General features: G+C 48.4%; 1 protein-coding gene across 1 annotated transcript; it reads left to right on the top strand.

The window, feature by feature from the left end:
- Positions 1-228: 228 nt before the first annotated feature.
- Positions 229-21,600, top strand: Echdc3 (enoyl-CoA hydratase domain containing 3). Its single transcript, XM_028891649.2, has 5 exons — positions 229-511; positions 4,005-4,126; positions 6,177-6,274; positions 14,721-14,921; positions 20,777-21,600. Exons 1-5 carry the CDS (start codon positions 342-344, stop codon positions 21,086-21,088), a joined length of 903 nt encoding a protein of 300 aa, XP_028747482.1. The 5' UTR covers positions 229-341; the 3' UTR covers positions 21,089-21,600.
- Positions 21,601-22,128: the final 528 nt, after the last annotated feature.

Below are 22,128 nucleotides of genomic sequence, written 5' to 3' on the forward strand. Positions count from 1 at the left end.
TGACACCGTTTCATAACATCCGGCACATTCCTGGTGTCGTTACAGAAAGAAACGGGCCAACCCGGTTCTCCCCTCCCTTAAACTCTTTCACAGCCTGGCTAAACCAAACAAACCGCTGGAACTGGCCTGAGTTTCAGGTCAGTGACCTACTCGGGTGGGCAGGACCTGCGCCCCAGGGTTGGAGAGGGCGGGGCTCCAGGGGCCTGCCTCCAGGAGAGGGACACAGTGGGCAGGACTTTGGGGGCGGGGCCCTGGGGCGAGCCTCTGAGCTGTCTGGTGGAAAAGCGAAAACCTGAGGCCTAGGCCGTTTGCACCGTCGACCTCGCTGTTTCTTGGCTGCAATGGCCATGGTCGCCGGCCTAAGAGCCTTTGGGGTGAAGGGGACCAGCTGGCTCTGGCGCAGCCGGTGGGCCCCTCTCTCCGCCGGCTTCTGCAGCCCGGGGTCAGCAGCAACCGCGCGGCCGGAGTCGGAGCCACGGCCCACTAGCATGCGACAGCTGGACGGAATCAGGTCAGCCTGCAGGCAGTGCCAGGGCTCTTCCCCTGGAGTTGGGCGCCAGGACTCGGGATAAACAGGCCTCGCCGCCACTAACCCTGAGTTATCGGTCACTGCTCGTCTTTTAGATTTCATTTCGAAAGAAAGAAAATATTTGGTGGAGGAATCCTTGCACACAGCGTGTGCAGGTGTCCCTTCCCTGTGCACGCTAGTACAATGCATGTGTAAGGGTTGTAAGTGCAACTGCCTGGTGGCCCCCTGAACCCTCAGGGCTACCGGGCCCAGTCGCCAGTCATTTCTGAACATTTCTGCTGGTGTGGGCAGCACAAGCACCCCACCCACTGTTGCTATGGTCTCCAAGAAAACCCACCACGAAAGAGATCCATGGTCTTTACAAAATTCGGCAGGCTGCAGGGTGAGGCCATGCCGAAGTGCAGGGTGGGAGCGGGTCACTAAGCAGGGTAAGGGGCACAATACCCTGCCCTCTGCCCTTTTGTGCAAGAAGCCTAAAAGCCTTAAGGCTTTTATCCTGCATTCAAAGTCCACCAGGACTACATAGCAAGTTCAAGGCCAGCCTGAGCTACATAGTAAGACTAATCACCTCTGCCCCCCCCCCAAATAAAGTCTGGTCATATCTGATCAAAAATTCTGGCAAAAGATAGGAGACTGAGTCCTTCAGAATTAGACATGAATCGGGAATCGGAAAGGGAGGGGGGAGATAATGAGACCAATTGATTGTAAATCATAGGAATCCTATATTAAGATTCTCCCTGAGTCAAGCATTAGAGCATTTCTATTTTAAGCACTAAGCAGGTGGGCTTGTGCACCTCAGCCACTTCAGTGGTCCCCTTTTAAAGCTGTGCCACAGAGCAATAACGCCGTCATGCCGTGAGAGCCCAGCTACGAAACAAGTGCTGAGTCAGGCACTCCACGGTGTTTCTAAATCATACAGTGACCTGCAAGGTGGCTATCGGCCCTCTTCACAGAGGCAGCCAAGTGCAGAGACGCCTGTCAGGAGGCAGGTGAGTCAGCAGCCGCAAAGAGACTCCCCTCTGCCTCCCAGGTTGTTTACACTCATGTGCCATCCTGGGAGAGTGGGCCTGTGAGACGACTCCAGTCCACCACGTTCAATAGCATTAGCCATGCAAAAATAAATTGTATTTTACAGTGATGATCTTCAGATAGCTCATTGGAGCATTTATAGGGACCTGATTTTACCCAAACAGGGTTGTTGCCTTGGGAGAAACCTCATCAGGAAGAAATTTCTCCTTGCCTGGGTGGGTATTGTTGATGCTCTCGGCTTAAGGCGGTCCACACTTGGAACTAAGATAGTCATTGGGAGGGCAGAAGCTGGCGAGAGGAGCTTGGATGCCCTGTGAAATAAGGGGGAGTTGCAATAGCAATGCGAAATGACTTTCAGGCCCCCGGGTGGGTGACGGAGCAGCAGCTCAGAGAGGGGTGGGTTGGGAGAGGAAAGTGCCCAGTGCACACCTTGGTGGAGGGAGCAGCGGCCAACGTCATAGTGAACGCACAGATGCAGAGCTCTGGAGAGAGGCGTGAGGGATCAGGGCGAGGGACCGGGAGACGCCAGCACGGAGGGAGCAGTCGATGGCACCGCCACCACTGACGTTGCCTGGGTGGTGTGCACGGAACCCAGAGAGGGCAAAGGATGGAACTGAGTGTCTCCTGCCAGAACCCGGGAGCCCCCCGTAAAAGAAGGCAAGAAGCGGCTAGAGAAGAATGAGCCCCTCCCCAGAGAAGACTGTTTCCAAAAGGGGGGAGGGGTGCAGGAGGCCCGTGCATCCGGTCCTGACAATCAGATGACCACTGAGAAGGGTGTCGGGGGACTGGGGGGAAAAGAAGGGTGCACGTGGGGAGAACTGTCCGGAAGGATGAACGGGATCCACAGGAAGCAGATGCCACCAAACAGCAAGGTTCCACTGGAGCAGGAACATTTCTGTGCAATTTTGCTTAAGGCCTTAGAATTTAATTTAAGCTGACGTAAATGCTGGGGTGGCAGCTTTTGTGTGTGTGCATTACTCTCATGTGCACGTGTTCATGTGTGTGTGCAGCTGCATGTGTATGTATGTGGAAGCCAGAAGACCAACTTGCGTGACATCCCTCCCAGGCTGCCCACCTTTTTTTCTGAAACGGCTGTCCATCTCCACCAGCATTAGGATTCCAAAGTACATGTCACAACGCCCCATCAGGAGGAAAAAAAAAAAAAAAGACAGTTCTAGAAATGGAACTCAGGTTCTCATGCTTGCAAAGCAAGAACTTGACTGAGCCCTCTCCCCAGCCTTGGGGTGACAGGGTTTTCTGTTTGCCCCCGTGAGCACAGTCATGATTCTACTGAAAGGTTACCAGCAGTCTCCACGACTTGCACAGGTAAAGGTATCCGAGTATCAGCAGGTCAGCTACACGTAATTCCTGTACTCAGGAGAGAGACTGTTTATGAGAAAGGAAACAAGCCTACAGCTACCTGGAAGCTGATTGGAGACTGCGATGATATCCCAAAAGGAATGATGATTCTTATTGTGCTGAGATAAAGTCAGTCGTCAAAGTTGTTTTTTTTTTTTTTTTTAATTCTCTTAAATGTTATTTATGGAGCATCCAATTGTTCATGTACCAATAAAATACCATATTCAGAAAAGATTGAAGGCTTAGAGCATGTGTGGGCGGAGACTGATAGGAAATACAAAGCGTGTAGTGAGAAGCTGGTCTGGTTCACCGCCGGTTTCTTAGGATAGCAAACATAAGACATTTCTATGGAAGGCAGCAAGACGGTGATACAGGTGCTTTCACCGTGAAGGTGGGAGGTTTCAAAATAGCCAAGAGGTCCTTTGGGTGCCGGCTCTTCTCGAGAGGCTGCGTCTGTTGTACGGGTTTGTCTGTCTGCTCTTTGTGTATCATCTGTTCTCGGGCTGCACAAATTGTCCTGCAGACGTACCCCACCGGAAACCCTTACAAATGCCGCAGTGGGTGCACCCTGGCAGCCAGCCTCCACTGCCTGTCCTTTGGGATGGGTGGGAGGAGACGGGGAGGGGCGACGTCCATCCTTGGCACCCCTCCTAACCTCATTCTAAAGAACACCGCCTGCAAAGAAGTTGCCGGTAGAGCCTGTTTGTCAGATTCACCTAGCCCTGCCGCCTGAAACTCACATCCTCTGTGGGCAGAGATGATGTGGGGACTGTTGTGACTCACCCTTGCTGTGGAGGTGGCAGTCAGGTGTCTGACAGTACATGTGGGTAGAGGCGGGGAGGAGAGCAAAAACAAATCAAGGAACCAGAGAGAAAAAAAGGCTAGCCTACCTTTCGGGTCATCTTTTTTTCTTGTTTTTCCTCCGCTGTCACTCCAGAGTGCTGACAGACCCTCTAAATTGGCACTAAGCCCTGGCAGTTCTCTATTCTTGGGTTTCAAAATTGCTCCTAAATTAGAAAGGAATTGCACGGGTCCTCGCTTGTTTTGACTGGTTCATGACCCAGGGACCATCTAATGCTTTTCACAGGAACATTGTCTTAAGCAATCCCAAGAAGAGGAACGCGCTGTCACTGGCCATGCTGAAATCTCTCCGAAGTGACATCCTTCATGAAGCTGAAAGCAAAGACCTGAAAGTCATTATAATTGCAGGTATTTCTCTGAAGCCTGTTGTTAGTGGTCCATGGTGCTCACATAAGGTTTCTCAAAACATGTGGGTGAGCTGGGACTCCCTTCCCTCCCTCCACTGGAGAATTGCTCTGACCCCCTTTGAAGAACTGAAAACTTCTGGGATGCTGTGGGCTCCGTCCTTGTTAGCTGTGGGGACCGTAGCAAAGGCCTTCGCTCAGTGAAAGCATGGCTTCTTGTCATCAAAACCAGACAGCCTGGGAGCTGAGGAGATGGCGCAGCTGGCGAAGCCCTCAGCCTTACAAGTGCCAAGCCCATATAAGAAGCTGGGCTTGGTCTTGCAAGCCTATAATCCCAGACATGGGGGTTTGGGGGGATGCAAGGCAAAGACAGGTGACTGCCTAGAGCTCGCTAACCGTAGCCTAGCCTACTTGGCGAAGTTCCAGGCCAATGAGAGACCCTGTCTCAAGGAAAAATGGGAGACACCTGAGCCATGACACCCGAGGCTGTACTCTGACTGCACATGAACATGTACATATGTGCCCATCCACACATGAACACATATGCATACAGGATAAAAGAATCAGGGTTGGGATGCAGCTCAGTGAGAGAGCACTTGCTAGCACAGACAATCCTCAGACCACACACATACAAAATTAAGTTTAAAACAGAATTTCAAATTTACAAAACTCTGTTTCTTTATGGAACTTATAAGTTGGCTTTAGTCACTAATCCCCTTCCTAAGTCACTGGCAGCTAGCAGGCTGGCTATTGGGACAGCTGGTTGGTTTGTCTCTTCTGTTTGCTAAATCTTGCTCATGTCCCAGTCTGTAGTGTCATTTTTAATGATGCCAAAAAGTGTGCTATAATTTTGTCCATTACTTCCCTTCCTTTTTCCAATAAGATTTTTTTAATGTGTATGGATGCTTTGTGTATGTATGTCTGTGCATCACTTTTGATGCCTGGTGTCTGCAGGGGCCAGAAGAGGGTCTCAGATCTCCCGGAACTGGCATGCCAAATAGTTGTGAGCTGCCACGTGGGTGCTGAGATTCAAACTCCAGTCCTGTGGTAGAGCAGCCAGTGATCCTAACTGCTCAGCCATTTCTCTAGCCCCTCTAGTAGAAATTTTTATAGAATGATCATTTTGAAGCTGGAGAGGCGGCCCAGAGGTTAAAAGCAATTACTACTCTTACAGCGGACCTGGCTTTGGTTCCTAGCACTCATGTTGGGTGGCTCATACCCACCCCATAACTCCAGCTCCATGAGACCCACGGCCTCTGGCCTCCAAAGGCACCTGCACACACACACACACACACACACACACACACACACACACACACAATTAAAATAAATTCTTAAAAAGATAAAATCACTTCATGCGTATTATGATGGCATAATAAAAACCACACCAGCACCTTCGTGCACCCCGAGAAAATTACAACAGACACTGTTTGCTGACGCTTTGTTTGTGTGGGCATCAGTGTTTCCTGAGACACTCAGAGCTACCTTCTTAGCAACAGCCAAATAGGAATTTTCACCTGTTTTTGTACGGTGACAGGGGAAAGAAGTTGGAATTAGTAGCTTGCAGCAGGCCTATGAGGCGTGACCCAGCAAAAAGGCAGCTCACGTCTTAACACACCACTTTCTCACTTGTAAAAGCAGGCTGACGTTGCCTGTCACAAGGGGAACGGGAGGGAATGTTCTCACTTACCCGTGGAGTGTCACTTCATTGTTAAGGATAATGGTGGCGGCAGCCACAGCCTCAGCTCCTTTCTGTAAAATCAAGAGCTGGAGCCAGGTGGCTCCCCTGTTTCTGTTCACACTCTGACCTATGCTGGATGAGAGGGGCATTGCTTAAGGCATGGCAGATTTCAAAGGCCCTGCACAAGTCGATATACTTGGACCAGACCTAGTGCATCGCTGAAATCATCAGACCAGACAGAGGTCCCTAAAAGGCGCTGATCCCGGAGTCTTCTTGTGTCACTGAGTTTTGCCACTTGGCCACCTCTGATTGTTGACTGGTTTTTTTGTTTTCTTTTGTTTTCTTTTCTTTTCTCAACTGGAAACACGCACAGCTGAGGGCCCTGTGTTTTCTTCTGGGCATGATTTGAAGGAGCTGACAGATGCGCAAGGCCGCGATTATCACGCCGAAGTGTTTCAGACCTGCTCTGAGGTAAGCTAAGGTGACAGCCGGCACTGCAAGCAGGAAAACGTTGTTGTATCAAATACCGAGGCAGCCTTCTGGTTTCAGATAAGAGTCTGTCCATGGGGCCCGCTCTAGAGAATGGCTACCAGACGCTCTGTAGTTATTGCTGAGTTCTTCATCCAAGCGATAATTTGGTTTACACCAGCAGTTCTCAACCTGTGGGTTGTGAAACCTTTGAGGGTCAAACGACTCTTTCACGGGGGTCACAGATCAGATATCCTGCATATCAGACATTTACATTACGATTCATAACAGTAGCAAAATTGCAGTTATGAAGTAGCAGTGAAATAAGTTTATGGTTGGGGTCACCACAACGTGAGGAACTGTACTAAAGGGTCACAGCGCTAGGAAGGCGGAGAACCACGGGTTTAGACTTTTAAGAAGTGACCATGGGGGCTAGGGAGACGGCTCAGGGGTGAGATCGCTTGCTGTGCCATTGTGAGAGCCCGCATTTGGAGTCCCACATGCCTGTGGAGACTGGTCATGGCCAGACACATCTGTGAGGGGTGACGGTACAGCAGACGCCTCCGGGTTGCTGCTGCAGAGTAAGTACCCCAAAATAGTGAGCTCTGGGTTCAGTGAGGGACTCTGCCTTAGGGGAGTCCAGACTGATAGAACAGGACACCAGACAGCCTCCTCTGGCCTCTGCATGTGTGTACATGGGGAGAGAGGGAGAGAGAGAGAGAGAGAGAGAGAGAGAGAGAGAGAGAGAGAGAGAGAGAGAGAGAAACTAAAACAGTATTGTCAGTGGAAAAGAGGGCATTCATAAACAGAAATAATTACAATTCTTTTAAATTTTTTAGCCAGCTCTTCTAATTATGACCTCCAAAGGAGAAACTTAACCTCGTCAGTTTTATTTTCTGTATGGGGGGGGCGGGGGGGGGGCGACCGAGGCTGACACCAAGTGCCTTCCTCAATGGCTTGTGTTTTGAGGTTGGGCTCTCCCTGAAGGTAAGCTCGGGGATTAGGCTAGACTTGCTGCCCAGTGAGCTTCGGGATCCTCCAGGCTCCATCTCCCCAGCGCGGGGATTGCAGGTGCATTCGGGACAAACTCACGGGGCCTCACGCTTGCACTTGCTCATGCGCAGTAAGCACTTTACAGACTGACCCGTCTGCCCCGCCGCCGATCAGGGACATTCTTGAGCACAAACTGTTTCCTTTGCCATTCAAAAACAGATCAACTTATCATTTTTCTCATTTCACAGGAGGACGAAAAGAAAAAGTGATTCGTTTTCAGTTTTTTGGAGGAGTAGAAACAAACCAGAGCGAAGACATAGAGTGTCGATTGTTTTAGAAACAGGGTCTCAGGGGCTGGGGATTTAGCTCAGTGGTAGAGCGCTTGCCTAGCAAGCACAAGGCCCTGGGTTTCAGCTCCGAAAGGGGTGGGGGGTGGGGGGAGACAAAATAGAAACAGGGTCTCAAGTAGCTCAGGCTGGCCTTGAAGTTGTTACATAGCCAAGGCTACTGTTGAACTGATCTTCCTGCCTCCACCACCCAGGCACTGGGACTGTAAGTGTGCATCACTTACTCGGCAGAACAAAGAGGTTTCATACGTTTTCACAGTGTCCTATTTGGTTTGCCAGCGTTTGATGCTTTCAAAATCATTTTCCCACTAGGGCTGGAAGTCAGTCGGAGAGCAGCTAGCTGTCATGTAGAAGGCCCTGAGTTCAGTCCACCACACTGAAGAAAAAAAAATCAGTTTCTACCAATTCCCAGTGTACCCGGCTAAAATAGAAAACTATCTAAAAGAACCAGTACATGCCTTATAGCCTCCTGAAGGCAGCTGCTTTTTATCTGTCTGCTGCAATATCTGGATGAACAGAGACCTGAATGGGTTAGCAGGGGCTACACAGCAGCCTGGGCTTCTTCAGGAGGTAAAGGCCTGGTTCCTTGGAAGCTTCTAGTCCATTCATGCCTCTGGCTCATCAGAAAAGATTCAGCACATAAATAGGACTTAGTCCTAAGCGTCAAACAAGAATTCAAGGATACTGGTTCTTTTGAATATTTTTTTTTTTTTTTTTTTGGTTTTTTGTTTTTTTGTTTGGGTTTTTTTTTTTTTTTTTTTTTTTTTTTTTGGTTTTTCGAGACAGGGTTTCTCTGCGTAGCTTTGCGCCTTTCCTGGAGCTCACTTGGTAGCCCAGGCTGGCCTCGAACTCACAGAGATCCGCCTGGCTCTGCCTCCAGAGTGCTGGGATTAAAGGCGTGCGCCACCACCGCCCGGCAGTTGGTTGGTTTTTTTGAGACAGAGTTTTTCTGTGTTGTTTTGTTACCTGTCCTGGATCTCACTCTGTAGACCAGGCTGGCCTCGAACTCACAGAGATACGCCGGCCTCTGCCTCCCGAGTGCCGGGATTTAAGGCGTGCGCCACCACTGCCTGACTCTTTTTGTTATTTTTAATATGTCTATGTGTGTGGAGGGGGCAGGTGCACATGATTGCAGGTGCCCACAGAAACCAGAGACATTGGATCCCCCGGAAGCAGCGTCACATGCAGTGTGGGCCACCCAAGAGGGTGCTGGGAACTGAACTCTGGAAGAGCAACTCAAGCTTTTAGCTGCTGAGCCATCATCTGGCCCCGAGTGCTGTTCTCTAACACTAATTCTGTGAAACTCAAACCATCGTGGACAGATGTGGACAGCAGGAACTTTGTAAAATTTCTGCTTCCTCGTGTGATCTGAGAGCAGAGTGGGCCAAGGCTTCACAGTTCATGCACAGGACAGTCAGATTCTAAAAGGCAGATCCAGACCTGCCTTGGCTTGGCCTCTCTAAGCTAGAATACGATTCTTACGGCCACAAATTCTGCCTGACAGCTAATGATTTGCCAATCAGGAGGACAAACAGAAAGAATGGGAGGAACCAGTTATGGAAGGAGCTTAAGGGACTTTCTGGGCACTGACAGGGTGGCCCAAAGACTCATTTCTTGTCTCTCTTCATCCAAAGCATTGACAGCTGAAATGTCTTTCCCTGAAGACTCCTCCTTTCTCCCTGTCCTCACCAATGAGATGAGAGTGGACTGCTTTAGAAAATAATATGGAGGAGAAAAACAAACCAATGTGGACCCTCAGTGATGCCGTTATGAGGCCAGGCCAGAGCTCAGCGGACGCCACCTTTTGGGGTGGGCAGAGCTCAAAGCAGCCCTTAATTCAGGAACATTAGAAAGACGGTATCAGTTCTTGACTCCCGTGGCCTTGATTAGCCTGGCTTGTTTTTTGTTTGTTTTTGTTTTTGTTTTTAATCTAACTTCCCTTTGTCTTTTCTGAACTGCCCTCTAGCTTCATTTAAAATAATTTGATTGATGAAAATAAGTATGCATTATAGAAGATTTTTAAAATTTAAAAAACAAAAGATACTCTTACCGTATTATAACCACACCAAACCAGAAAGAGTTTCATATTTTGGTATATTCACTTTTAGTGATTTTTCCCTAAGCACATAATTGTTTGAGTGATCTTAGGTGGGTATGCTCATAGTATACAGTGGGGTATATTACATGATTATAACTGCATGCTTAGTAAGCCAGGTAGTGACTTCTAATATACTCCAGGTTTGCTAACGTACGTAACCACCGTGCTGTGTTGGGTTAGAGCTGATATTACACCCATCTTAGTGCTGTGAAAACGGAAGGGTCACATGGCTTGTTCAGAGTTGTTAGGCAGTGAGCAGCTGCAGACTGGGCATCAAATCCTAGCAGGCTCGCTGCATGTCACGGTATAAGCTCTAAATCACCCAAATGTTTTATTTTCCTCCTTAGAAATGTTCATTTACTGAGAACGTTGCGTGTATTAAGTCGCTGTAGTTCGGTGTGCACAGCTATTGTATTGTCGCCCTCACAGTGCTCTAAAGAAATAACTGAGGCAATGAATCTATGTTTTAAAAAATAGGTTTTGACATTCAAATTTAAGATTTGGTAACTTGGGGCAGGGCATGGTGGCACACGCCTTTAATCCCAGCACTCAGGAGGCAGAGGCAGGTGGATCTCTGTGAGTTCGAGGCCAGCCTGGTCTACATAGTGAGTTCCAGGATAGCCAGGGCTGCACAGAGAAACCCTATCTCAAACACACAAAGATCTGTCGCTCTGTTGTTCTAAGCTTATTGAAGGTGTGGATGACAAGGGGAGGACTTGCATGTAAAAAACAAAAACAAAAACAAAAACTACTCAAATCCCAAATCAGGAAGCAGAGAGAAAAGGGACAGAAGGAGATCAAGAGCCCACAGTTCCTTTACATTTTTTTGGATTTATTTTTTTAATTTTAATTTATAAAACTTTAAAATTTTAATTTACTTCAGCATTTCCTTTTTTTTTTTTTTTTTTTAGATTTATTTATCTATTATGTGCACAGTGTTCTGTCTGCATGTATGACTGCAGGCCAGAAGAGGGCACCAGATCTCATTACAGATGGTTGTGAGCCACCATGTGGTTGCCGGGAACCAAACCCAGGACCTACTGGAAGAGCAGCCAGTGCTGTCAACCCCTGAGCCGTGTCTCCCCCTTAGATTGATTTTTATTTTATGTGTATGAGTATTCTGTCCTCAGGTCTCTAAGTGCGCCGTGTGTGTGTATGTGTGTGTGTGTGTGTGTGTGTGTGTATGTGTGTGTGTGTATGTGTGTGTATGTGTGTGTGTGTGTGTGTGTGCGCACGCAGTGTGCGAGGAGGTCAGACGAGGGCGTTGGTGCCTGTGCAACCGGAGTTACAGGTGGTTGGGAGCCACTGTGCGGGTGCTGCGAAGCGAACCCTGGTCCTCTGCAGGAGCAGCAAGAGCTCCTAACTGCTGCTCTAGCTCTCCAGCCTCCCCCAGTTCCTTTTGAGGGAACGTGCCAATGACCCAAGGACCTCCCAAAAGACTCGCTCTCCCTGGCTCAATCATCTCCTGATGACACCACCCTGAGATGAACCTTTAATGGGTGGACTTTGGGAGAACATCCACCCAAGCCATAGTAAGCATTTACTTGTAAAATTGTTCATTTATTATTATTATTATTATTATTATTATTATTAGTGTGTGTGTGTGTGTGTGTGTACGTGTGTGTGGGCATGGTGTGTGTGGACACTCGTGCCATGACACAAGCATGAAAATCCATAGACCGCTTTACAGAATCACTTCTCTCCTTCCACCTTTATGTGGTTTGTGGGTTTTGAACTCGTCGCCAGGCTAGCTAGCATGGCCAGTGCTCACCCACGGAGCCGTCTCACTGACTGCCTGCTTACTCACTTTTGCACACTTGAATCATTTCTAGTTTCTTCTGCTGTAAGGTAATGATCTGGCGAACAATTTGACCATAGAGCTCTATCTATTTCAGAGTTCTTACAAGTAGGATTCCTGGACCAGAGGTATAAGAAAACAATGCTCAAAATGAAGGAAAACCTTTTTTTTTTCTTTGCAACAAGACTTTAGAGGGCATCCAAGTTCTTCCTCTCTTTATTCCAGTTCTCTCTAGGAACAAGACCCATCACTAACCTGTCCCCACAGCCTTCCGTGAAAGGCAGGAACCAGTTATATTCACAGATAAGTCTGTATGCATTTATACATATGTGCATTTTTCTGGGAAGAGAGTAATTAACACTTATCAAAGTCTTAAAACATGACCCCTACCCTCCCAAAGGCATCATAAAAAGCTACTATCAAATATTAAGGGATTCCCTTAAATACACAAGCATGACTCTTTAATGATGAGGATGGGTTTGGAGAAAGGCATGGGTAGATGGTTTCATAATCCAGCCACCAACAGACTGCACTTACACAAACATTGACGTACAGTCTACACTACATGCGTATGGTATAGACGGGATAACCTGCCCCACTCAGGCCCATTTGACAGCTTTCCAGAGTGTGTGGTATGTAGATGGGACAGCCAGCTCTGCAAACCTGGTTACATTCCTTGAAGATGGTAAAGCCAGCTTTACACCTAGAAAATATGACGTAGATATGGAAAGTCTGTTCCACACCTGCAATATGTGGTATGCAGACGGTAAAGTCTAAAAGCCTGCTCCACACCAGGCCACATGGTATATAGAGGGGAAGCCTACTCCACATCTAAACTAATGACATATGAATGGTACAGCCAGCTCTACACCAGACCACATGGCAAATAGATTTTTTTGTTTTGTTTTTCCAGACAGGGTTTCTCTGTGTAGCCCTGGCAGTCCTAGAACTCACTCTGTACACCAGGCTGGCCTCAAACTCACATAGATCCACCTGCCTCTGCCTCCCAAGTGCTGGAATTAAAGGCGTGCGCCGCCGCCACCACCATCCGGCACTAAGTAGATTTTATACAAGGTTAAATCAAGCCCAGGTGGATGCTACAGCAATGGCAAGGTGAACACAAGCTGTATGGGATAGTGTAGTAGAATATGGCAGCCAGTCTTCCAGGAAACTTTTTAAAAAGTAGAAGGAATACACTCTACAGTGACTATTTTTTTGTTCCAGACAGGGTTTCTCTGTGTAGTCCTGGCTGTTCTGGAATTCACTCTGTAGACCAGGCTGGCCTCAAACTCACAGAGATCCACCTGCCTCTGCCTCTGCCTCCCGAGAGCTGGGATTAGAGGTATGTGCCACCACCGCTCAGCCTACAGTGACTATTTTTAAAATGTGTATTCATAAAATCTTGGGTGGCTGAGGCAGGGAGATCACAAATCCAAGGCCTCCCTGGGCTACAGAGTAAGTTTGGAAGCCAACCTGGGCAACTGGGTGAGAATTTGTCTCAAAATATAACAGAAGAGCTGGGGATGTGATGCAGTGATAGGCACAAGGTCCTGTGTTCTATCCTCAACACACCAAAACCAAAATCTAATGCCGTGAGTCTGGAGCAGCAGCATGGTATCCATATCCTTGAGGATTATGCGTTGCTCTTTACCGTACTGCTGACATTCCCACCCACTCAACACTGTGCTGTAGTGTTAGGGTGGATGGTCACTTATGTGGCAGGACTTATTAGTCCTGTCGTAATCTAGATTCCATCCTCAGGAACTCCAGCCGCCGCTTTTGAGACAGCATCTCTCCCTGGTCTGGAGCTCCCCAATTAGGCTAGACCATCTGGCCAGTGATCCCTAGGAATCTTCCTGTCTCCACCTCCCTAGCACTGGGGTTATAAGCATAGGCCCCCTTGCCAGGCTCTGTGTGTATGTGTGTGTGTGTGTATGTGTGTGTATGTGTGTGTGCATGTGTGTGTGTATGTGTGTGCATGTGTGTGTATGTGTGTATGTGTGTGTATGTGTGTGTGTGCATGTGTGTGTGCATGTGTGTGTATGTGTGTATGTGTGTGTATGTGTGTGTATGTGTGTGTGCATGTGTGTGTATGTGTGTGTGTGTGTGTGTGTGTGTGTGTATGAGACAAGGGATTGAATCAAGGACCTCACATCAAGTACTTATCTAATGAGTTATCTCCCCACCCTAGCCATCATAATCTTCTAGGACCGCCATCATATATACAGTTTGTACTTGACCAGAAACATCGTTATATAGTGCCTGACTATATAATTGGTTATTTTAGGGAGAAAAAAACCGACAAATATCAAATGTTTAGGAATATAAAAGACAAGTTTCCCAGGCAAAACTCTTCAAATCTGTGAAGGTCGTTTTTCTTTCAATTGCTGCCTTGGGGGAAAGCCCAGATGTAGTTCCTATCTCCCCTCCCAACTTGCCAAGGTTCAAAGAGCAATAATTTAGAAATCGAAGTTGCCATGGCAACACAATCTGTTTAGAGTGTCAAGAAAAAAAAAGCTTCAAATATGTTAGAGCTCTGGCCCTTCATGGTGGTGGGGGTCACACGAACATGACTGTGTTTCTCCTCTCTGTGCCAAGGGCTCTGTTTCAGGAATTTTGCTTATTTTTATGACAGTAGGGTGTCCCCCCCTCCCCACTCTGACGGAACTGAGAAAGTATACTCTGCAGCATGGGAATTTGAGAAGTAATTACTAAGAAAATTGCCTTCGGGTCCCCTTCCCACCTTAATTTTCCAAGGAAGCACCAAATGCCAATTTCAGACTTTTAACACAAGGGCTGCCCAGAGCTGTGGGGAGCTGACAGTTTGTGAAGGGGTTTGCTTGCTCCCCAGAAACAAAACCCCACGGCTCTCCATCGGGGTGTTGGGGAGGCAGGAGGAGACAATGGGCTCAGATCCACTGCCACCAACTTCCCATGGTTCTCCGGCTTTAGGTGAATGGCTCCCCACCCACCCAGCTTCACGTCCTTGTTGCTAAGTAGGGCTCTTCGCTCATGAGTTTCCAAAACACCAAATCCTGCAAGTCTGCTTCAACGTGGAGACGAAATGCAAGTGGCCAGGGCTCCGCTTCTTCCCCAGACCCCGAAGATGAACTAGTACATGAGAAACACGCTCTGGGGAGTCAGTCCCGTAAGGTGGCAGGTTCACGGCTCTTCACACTTCGCGGACATGAAATGGGTGTATTTGTCCTACAGGTCATGATGCTGATACGGAACCATCCGGTCCCCATCATTGCCATGGTCAATGGCTTGGCCACAGCTGCCGGCTGCCAGCTTGTTGCCAGCTGTGACATTGCTGTGGCGAGCGACAAGTCCTCTTTTGCCACTCCTGGGGTGAATGTCGGGCTTTTCTGCTCCACCCCTGCGGTTGCCCTGGGGAGAGCAGTGCCCAGAAAGGTAAGTGAACTGCCTTTTAGTGCTCTCAGGTTGCAGAATTAGCTTAGGAAAAGTCTCTCTAAGGGAGTGGGGAGATGCTCGCCACACGAGCATGAAGACCTGAGTTCAATCCCCAGAATCCACATTAAAAAGTCAGGTGTAGTGGTGAACACTTGTAATCCTGGCTCTGGGAAGGCAGACACAGGCGGATCCCTGGAGCTTGCTGGGTAGCCAGCTTAGGCTCCTGGGTGAGCTCCGGCTCAGTGAGAGACCTTGTCCCATCTACACAAACAAACACGATATATTGTACTTGAGAAACACTACCAGAAGTTAGCCTTGGCTTTTACACACACACACACACACACACACACACACACACACACACACACACACACACACACAGTATCTATCTTCTATATCAAACACTCTGCCCAAAGGCCTCTAGTGTTCCTTCTGTGCTGGGGAGAGAAGAGCTCACTGCCTGCTCCTGTAGCATCAAACACCAGGTATCAGCCTGTGAACTTGCCACATTTCAATCTCAGGAGCCCCTCAGTAGGACTGTTTAGGTTTTTCCTTTTCAGGGAAAGCATAGGCTTTGTGTAATCTTATTTGAAATGCAATTGAGGCAGCTTTGTTACACGAAAAGGCTGCCCACGAGACACAATAAACACCATGTTGACACAGCACCAGCCTCAAGGAGCTGAGGCTGAGTTGCTGATTTACGGTGTTGAGTTGGCGATGGTTAGGCCAGGACTGTCCTGTCTACGCTGTGTGACTCTGCCCAGGGAGCAGCTGTATGTCAGGGCTGTCTTGTCATCACAGATGACAGTAAGTCCATTTCCCTTGTAAAGCTCTCTTCCTTCCGCAACCTCACAGAATAGCATTTAGTGAGCATTCCCCAAAGTGGAAGACAACAGTGTCTGTTCTAGGAAAAAGGCATTCTGTTCTCAGTGGGAAATCTGGGAAAGGAGGGCCCAAATTACATATGCAGCGAGCAAAGAAGTGAACTGCTTCCTAGCATGGATCCTCTGGTTTTGAAACAAGTACAAAAATTAACAGTGGCTCACATGCCTGAGGCACAAAAGAAATGAGACCCACAGGGAATCTAGCGGTCGAGCTGAGACATTCCAGGGAGGATTTCTTCCTTCCATAGAACCTCTTGTTACTTACCGCAGAAACGTGCTCCTGGGGAGATTCTGTGGTTACTTACACGCCACCGTGCCGACTACAGGTACACGCTGTGAGAAGCGATCGTTTGCTCAAGTGTCTTCCACGAGGGGGATGTTTTTTATAATTCTAAGATAGACATTTCCCTCAAGTGCGTCCATATTTATTTAGTGAATATTTCTTAGGTCATTGCTTTGTTCCCAGACATTAAATCAAAATATGTTACAGATCTCTGGTTAGACCCACAGACTGTCTTGTAACCGCAGAGGAAACCATGAGGCCCTTCAGAGCTAGAAATTGCTGCACTGGTTTATTCTCTTCCAACATGTGACTTTCTGGAAGGTTCCATGGTCAAGGCATTTAAAGCCTTTAAATCAGCCTTATTGTCGGGAATGCTTTCTAAATCAGGGCTTATCAAAATTCCTAGAAACTTCATACTGTATTGTGTTTATCAAACTTTGCATCTGTTTTTTAAAACGGGGAGGAGAAATGTAGTCAAAATATCCCTTAAATTCCATGGAAGCCCAGTTCCCGGAACAGCATTGCACAATGTCCAGGGTGACAGATGAGGGCAGGGACATTGTGTGAACCAAAATTGCTTTTTCCATCCCAAAGTTATTTTTGTCAGGATAATCTGGCCTGGGGCTGGGGAGAAGGCTCAGTCAGCAAAGAGCCCACTGCTCAAGCATGAGGACCTGAGTTAGATCCCAGAACCCACGGATCAAAGCCTGGTAGTGCACACTTGGAATCCCAGAGCTGGGGAGGCAGAAACAGGAGCAGCCCTGGGGCTCACAGGCCAGCCAGTCCAAGCAACCCGCACCTTCTCCCCACTGAGGGCTCTGCCTCAAAAAACAAGGTGAACAACTCCAGAGAAACAACACCCAAGGTTGACTTCTGACCTCTGAACACACATACACACATGCACCCACTCAAATGCACGCACACACAAGACAGATGTGCATGCAGTCACGTCCTACATAGATCTCTGGTCTCTCTTCATATTCTGATCCCAGAAGAAGACTGAACTTGAACAAACACACTGTGCACGTGCCCATGCATGTGCTGGCAATAGGTGACTGTCCCTGTGTTTATCCACAGAGAAGAAGCAAGCATCAGATGCTTTTGCAAACTGTCCTGGCCAGGAAGTCTCTGCCCTTTCCCCATAGATTGGGACAGCATGTGTTAGACTCTAGTTCCCTCTGCTGGACACCCTGGGGAACTGCTCCACTGTGTTGAAAAGCGAAGACCGCTGTTTGTCTACTGGGCAAAAGTCATAGAGTTGAGTCTACTGTGCCAGGACATGAATTATTCACCTTATTTTTAAAGTCTTTCTCTTTTTGCATGAATTAAATAATGCATCTTCATTGTGCCATATAAATACCCTGCGGATTCCAGCTGCTCCCTTCCCTAGCCAGGGTTGGCCACACGCACTCGGAGCCAGTGCCTCAGGCAGTGGGTATCCCAGGAGAGCAGGAGAAAGTCTGAGTCCCTTTCCCAACACCAGTCCCTTCGCCACAGTAGAAATCCCCGCTTCCATGTACCTACCCACTTGACTGTGTGCTTGCACACCTGCCAGTCTAACTGAGAGTGGGATTTAGAAGCTGGAAAGAAAGTTAGACCTCACCCAGACCACAGCCCCCCGAGACTCACTCCCGACACATACTGCTCAGCAGTGATGTGTTTGCCCAGCATAATTTAGGAAACGCACTTTAAAAGCGTCTACGAATCTGAGCGACTTTCCTCAGGTTCCCAGTGAGATGAGGCCAGCGGGTGATCGAGAGTGTGTCACCTGTGGTGCCCCTGATGGGCTTTGCAGCGTGTCCTACCCTCCCCCACCCCACTTCTCATTCCACAACCTCACCTCAGCTCCTCAACCCGCAGTTCATCATCTCTAGGGGACAGACACCGTGCCCATAGCCTGAACGTGGTGTTCTCCCAAGTTCATATGTTGAAATACGACCACCAACGTGACAGCCGTCAGAGGTGGGGCCTGGGGAAGTGATGGTTAGGTCAAGAGTAGAGCCCTCACGTTGGGATTAGTGCCCATAGAAAAGGAGTACCCGGTTGCCGACTCACCGTTTCCTTCCCATGTAGGACACAGGGATATTTCAGTCTCTCAACCTGGAAGCAAGTTCTTACTGGATGCTAGTTCTGCTGATGCCTTGAACTTGGGCTTACAACCTCCGGAGTGTGAGACATTCCTGTTCCTTCTAAGCTACAGTTTTATGGCGTTTTGTTCTAGCAGTTTGGATAAACATGGGGCCCCCAAAATGATAAGCAGAGAACCCCAGAATGCTGCAGCACACCGTCCCCTCGTGTGTGACCATTCTACCTTACTGACCTGTCCAGGTGCGGTGAAACTTAGAAGCCAGAATCAGAGTCTCAGAAACGTCCAGTTGGGGATGTTAATGTTAGCCACTCCCTTTACTGGTATCTCCTGAGAATCCAGCACTGAATCAGAGTCTACTGAGAATCCAGTACCTGTTATCTGTAGTAGCCACCAGAGCGTGGAGGATGGGGTGCTCATTCCCATGTCCAGAAGAGGCCCCAGACACTGAAGGGCCTGTTTAACCCTCTCAGTTCTACACAGGTGTGTCTGACTCCAAACCTGTCCTTTCTATGAGATCATCTGATGTCCAGGTTCAGCCACAGCCTCAAATCCATCTTGTTATTTTAATGCAAAAACAAAAACAAAAAACCCTGAAATAAAGAACTACTGACTTACCAACTTCTTAGGATGACCAAAGAGGAGCCGCCCTGGACGGCAGTGTGAGTTGATTGGGGGAAAAGTGAGGGTGTGCATTTTTCTTGTTCAGCTGAAGTTCAGCTGGAGAACATGCAATGTAGAAACTTAAACCCTAAGTTAAGAGTGTGCTGCTTAGTCCAAAGCCAGCCTTGTCTACAAAGCAAATTCCAGGACAGCCAGGGCTCTGTTACAGAGAAATCCTGTCTTGAAAACCAAAAGCAAAGAAACAAAAAGATCGCGCTGATTAGCTGGGAAAACTACCTGCTTTCCAGTGAATGTCACCTCTGATCTCAAGAACAAAATGTACATACACCAACATGCTGTAAAAGTATATGGCTTCATCAGGCAGAGAAAGACACTGACCCCTAGAGAGGGGGATGAACTCTGAAGGATGAATTAGGAACCCAAAGGCAGGCTAGAACTCCATCCAGCTCTTCTGACCTTTGACCTTGGTCCAGGCAGGTCTTCCTTGAGTATGCAGTGTTAAACCCCATTCATACTTTCTCAGTCTTCCGGGATGAAGGAAGAGAATCCAGGGTTGCAGAAACAGATGCGTATTGAGACGTGTATCCTTCTACAGTCCAATATTTTGTCCTCAAACTTGTGAGCAGCACCCCAGAGTGCTCTGGGCTGACCTCTTTCAGCCTGCGCCTTAACGTGGTGCAGGTTCCAAGCCTGAGCACCCAAGAGAGAGCCAGATGAAAACTGCAGCACCCTTTGACCTAGATTTACAACAGCCATAATGTCCTTTGTGCTACACTGTGCTTGCCATCCTAGGCTCATTCATTCATTCATAAATACGAAAGGTTGTTTGCACCGTGCAAAGCAGTCTGCTTGTGCTGGGGATAATGAACAAAACACACACAAATACCTGCTCCCTTACTGGAGGTACATGCTAGCAAACACGATCAATAAATATGTGTGTAAAATATACAGTCTACTGAATGGTGAAATGTGTAAAGGATGAAAGTGTAACCAGAAATGGATTGACTGAGAATTTTCACACGGCAGCAATGGAAAGGCTCACGGATACGGCGGCAAGCAGGGAGCTAACAGCTGGGGGAGAACATTCCAGGCTGAGGGGGGAGCAAGTATGAGGACCCTGAAGTGAGAACACACTTGGTGTGTTTGAGAATGGCCACCAGGGCTTACAGAGAGGGAGAGGAAGCATCCTCACTCTGTGTTCCCATGCACCTTCACGCCCCTCTTTATAACATCAACTTGAAACTATGGGTGCTGCTTTTTAGGGTTCTTAAATGAGGTCCAACACATGGCAGGATGCAGTACATGACCTATGGGGAGGGGAGAGGTCATACCCATCTCCCTGCAACCTTGATCTCTGGGGAAGGCTTGTGGGAGGGCAACGGTACCCTCTCTTTGCCTCGTCTTGCCCATTTGAGCATCACAGTCATGCTAGGCTCTGTATCTGATCCCTGAGGATATTTAAGTCCCTTCATGCCCCCAGGGCAGAAGCTGCTCTTTGGGGTCCTGCTGAGGAAATGGGACCCATGGACATGTGTTCTTGTGGAAAGTGGCCCCTGTACTGGTTTGCAGAAGTTTCTGCCTTGTTCCAGCAGCGGTCACAGTGGCCCCATCAGATGGGCTGTCTTTCTGTGAGTGGCCTTTAAAGGGGTAGATGGAAGGGATCCCCTGGGTTGCCAGGGCCTACTCATCAAATCTGTGGTGCAGGAAGAGGACCTAGAGGGAGACTCCACCCATTCTGGGCCACTTGTATTTTCTTGGCTCTTGGAATCATCTGATCTTCTCCCTGGCAGGGAGTTAGGGGTGTTGACAACATCAAGGGGTGATAGATGACATGTCACTTGTGGAAACAGATATCTGGGCTGAGGGACGTAGGTAAGTCCGGAGAGTGACTGTCTCAGAACAGGGAAACAGGGATGGGGGCTGAGGAAGCCACAGGGTATCAACTGTGCTTTATTGACCTCACCTGTCCTTCCCTCAGGTGGCCCTGGAGATGCTTTTTACTGGGGAGCCCATTTCTGCTCAGGAGGCCGTCCGCCACGGCCTCATCAGCAAAGTGGTCCCAGAGGAGCAGCTGGAGGAAGAGACCATGAGAATAGCGAAGAAGATTGCCTCTTTGAGCCACTCCGTGGTGGCGTTGGGCAAGGCTACCTTTTACAAACAGCTATCCCAAGACGTTAGAACAGCATACTACCTTGCTTCCCAGGCCATGGTGGACAACCTAGGCCTGCAGGACGGGCAGGAAGGAATCGAGGCCTTCATCCAGAAGAGAAAGCCCATCTGGTCACACTGAGCCAGCATGAGAAGCGCTGAGCCGATGGCCGGAGTTAGGAAGTCGCCCCGCCCTTCTTCTCAATCCAGTCATGCTCTTGGTGGTAAGAGAAGACAGCCAGCCCTTCTGACTCTGGTACTGGCTTCCCAGTGGGTGATCTACATTAAAAGCCATGATTCTGTGGGAAACGAATACAGGGAGTCAATGAAGTGCTGGTCAGTGGCCAGGTCAGTGAGCACTGGGGGATGCTGGCTGTGACAGAAAGACGGGTACCTGACAGAGCCGGCAGCACCAGACGTGAGGTGCTACCCACACACGGGTGACAGTCCAGTGAGGCCTGAAGTGGGGATACCACACCCCCCTCCTGTACTTTCCTTAAGGCGGAGTCCGTTCTGGTTGCTCATGACAAGCTGAACATTTCAAATCTCCATGAGATCATCACCACACTGAAAATCTTGACTCTATCAGGAAATAATCATGCCTGTGGCTTTGGAATAATCTTATGTGATCTGAATAAATTAAATATTTATAGAGCTGGGTCATTCATTTCTAACTCACTGCAAGCTAAGAAAAGAGTGAACATTCTCTTTGTATGTCCACTCTGATGGGCACGTAGCAAGGGCCATGTGTCTTCTAATGAACGTCCTTTGCCCTCCAGTTACTTCTAAACCAGAGGATAACAGCAGATCGGAACAGTGAGAGGACCCAGAACAGGTAGTACCCATTGAGTATCCATGAGTCACCTCCTCTAGACATTTCTGAACTGTGCTCAGCTTCTGGTAAAAAAAAAAAAAAAAAAAAAAAACACCACCCAGACTGACAATAATTCTCCAGCTACACTAATGTTTAGACCTAGTCATATTTTTTGGCTTCTAGTCTAATGCAGCCCAAAAAGTGTTCAAAATTTCTTTAACGGTAAACTTAATCATCAGGATCTATCTATAGTCAGGATCTATCTGTCTGTCTATCTCTGTCTCCCCTCTCCCTCCCTCCCCTCCTTCCTTCCTTCCAGTGCTAGGGATTGAACTCAGAACCTTGTGTCCTCGAGGCAAACACTCTGC

Source organism: Peromyscus leucopus, chromosome 5, assembly GCF_004664715.2.
Source record: "Peromyscus leucopus breed LL Stock chromosome 5, UCI_PerLeu_2.1, whole genome shotgun sequence".
Lineage (NCBI taxonomy): Eukaryota > Metazoa > Chordata > Mammalia > Rodentia > Cricetidae > Peromyscus > Peromyscus leucopus.

What these genes read in the sequence shown, in the direction of transcription:
- Echdc3 (XM_028891649.2), top strand. Translation starts at nt 342, where the DNA reads ATGGCCATGGTCGCCGGCCTAAGAGCCTTTGGGGTGAAGGGGACCAGC. An exon ending in CGACAGCTGGACGGAATCAG is followed by an intron (nt 512 to 4,004) that starts GTCAGCCTGCAG and finishes TGCTTTTCACAG; the next exon opens with GAACATTGTCTTAAGCAATC. An exon ending in GAAAGTCATTATAATTGCAG is followed by an intron (nt 4,127 to 6,176) that starts GTATTTCTCTGA and finishes AAACACGCACAG; the next exon opens with CTGAGGGCCCTGTGTTTTCT.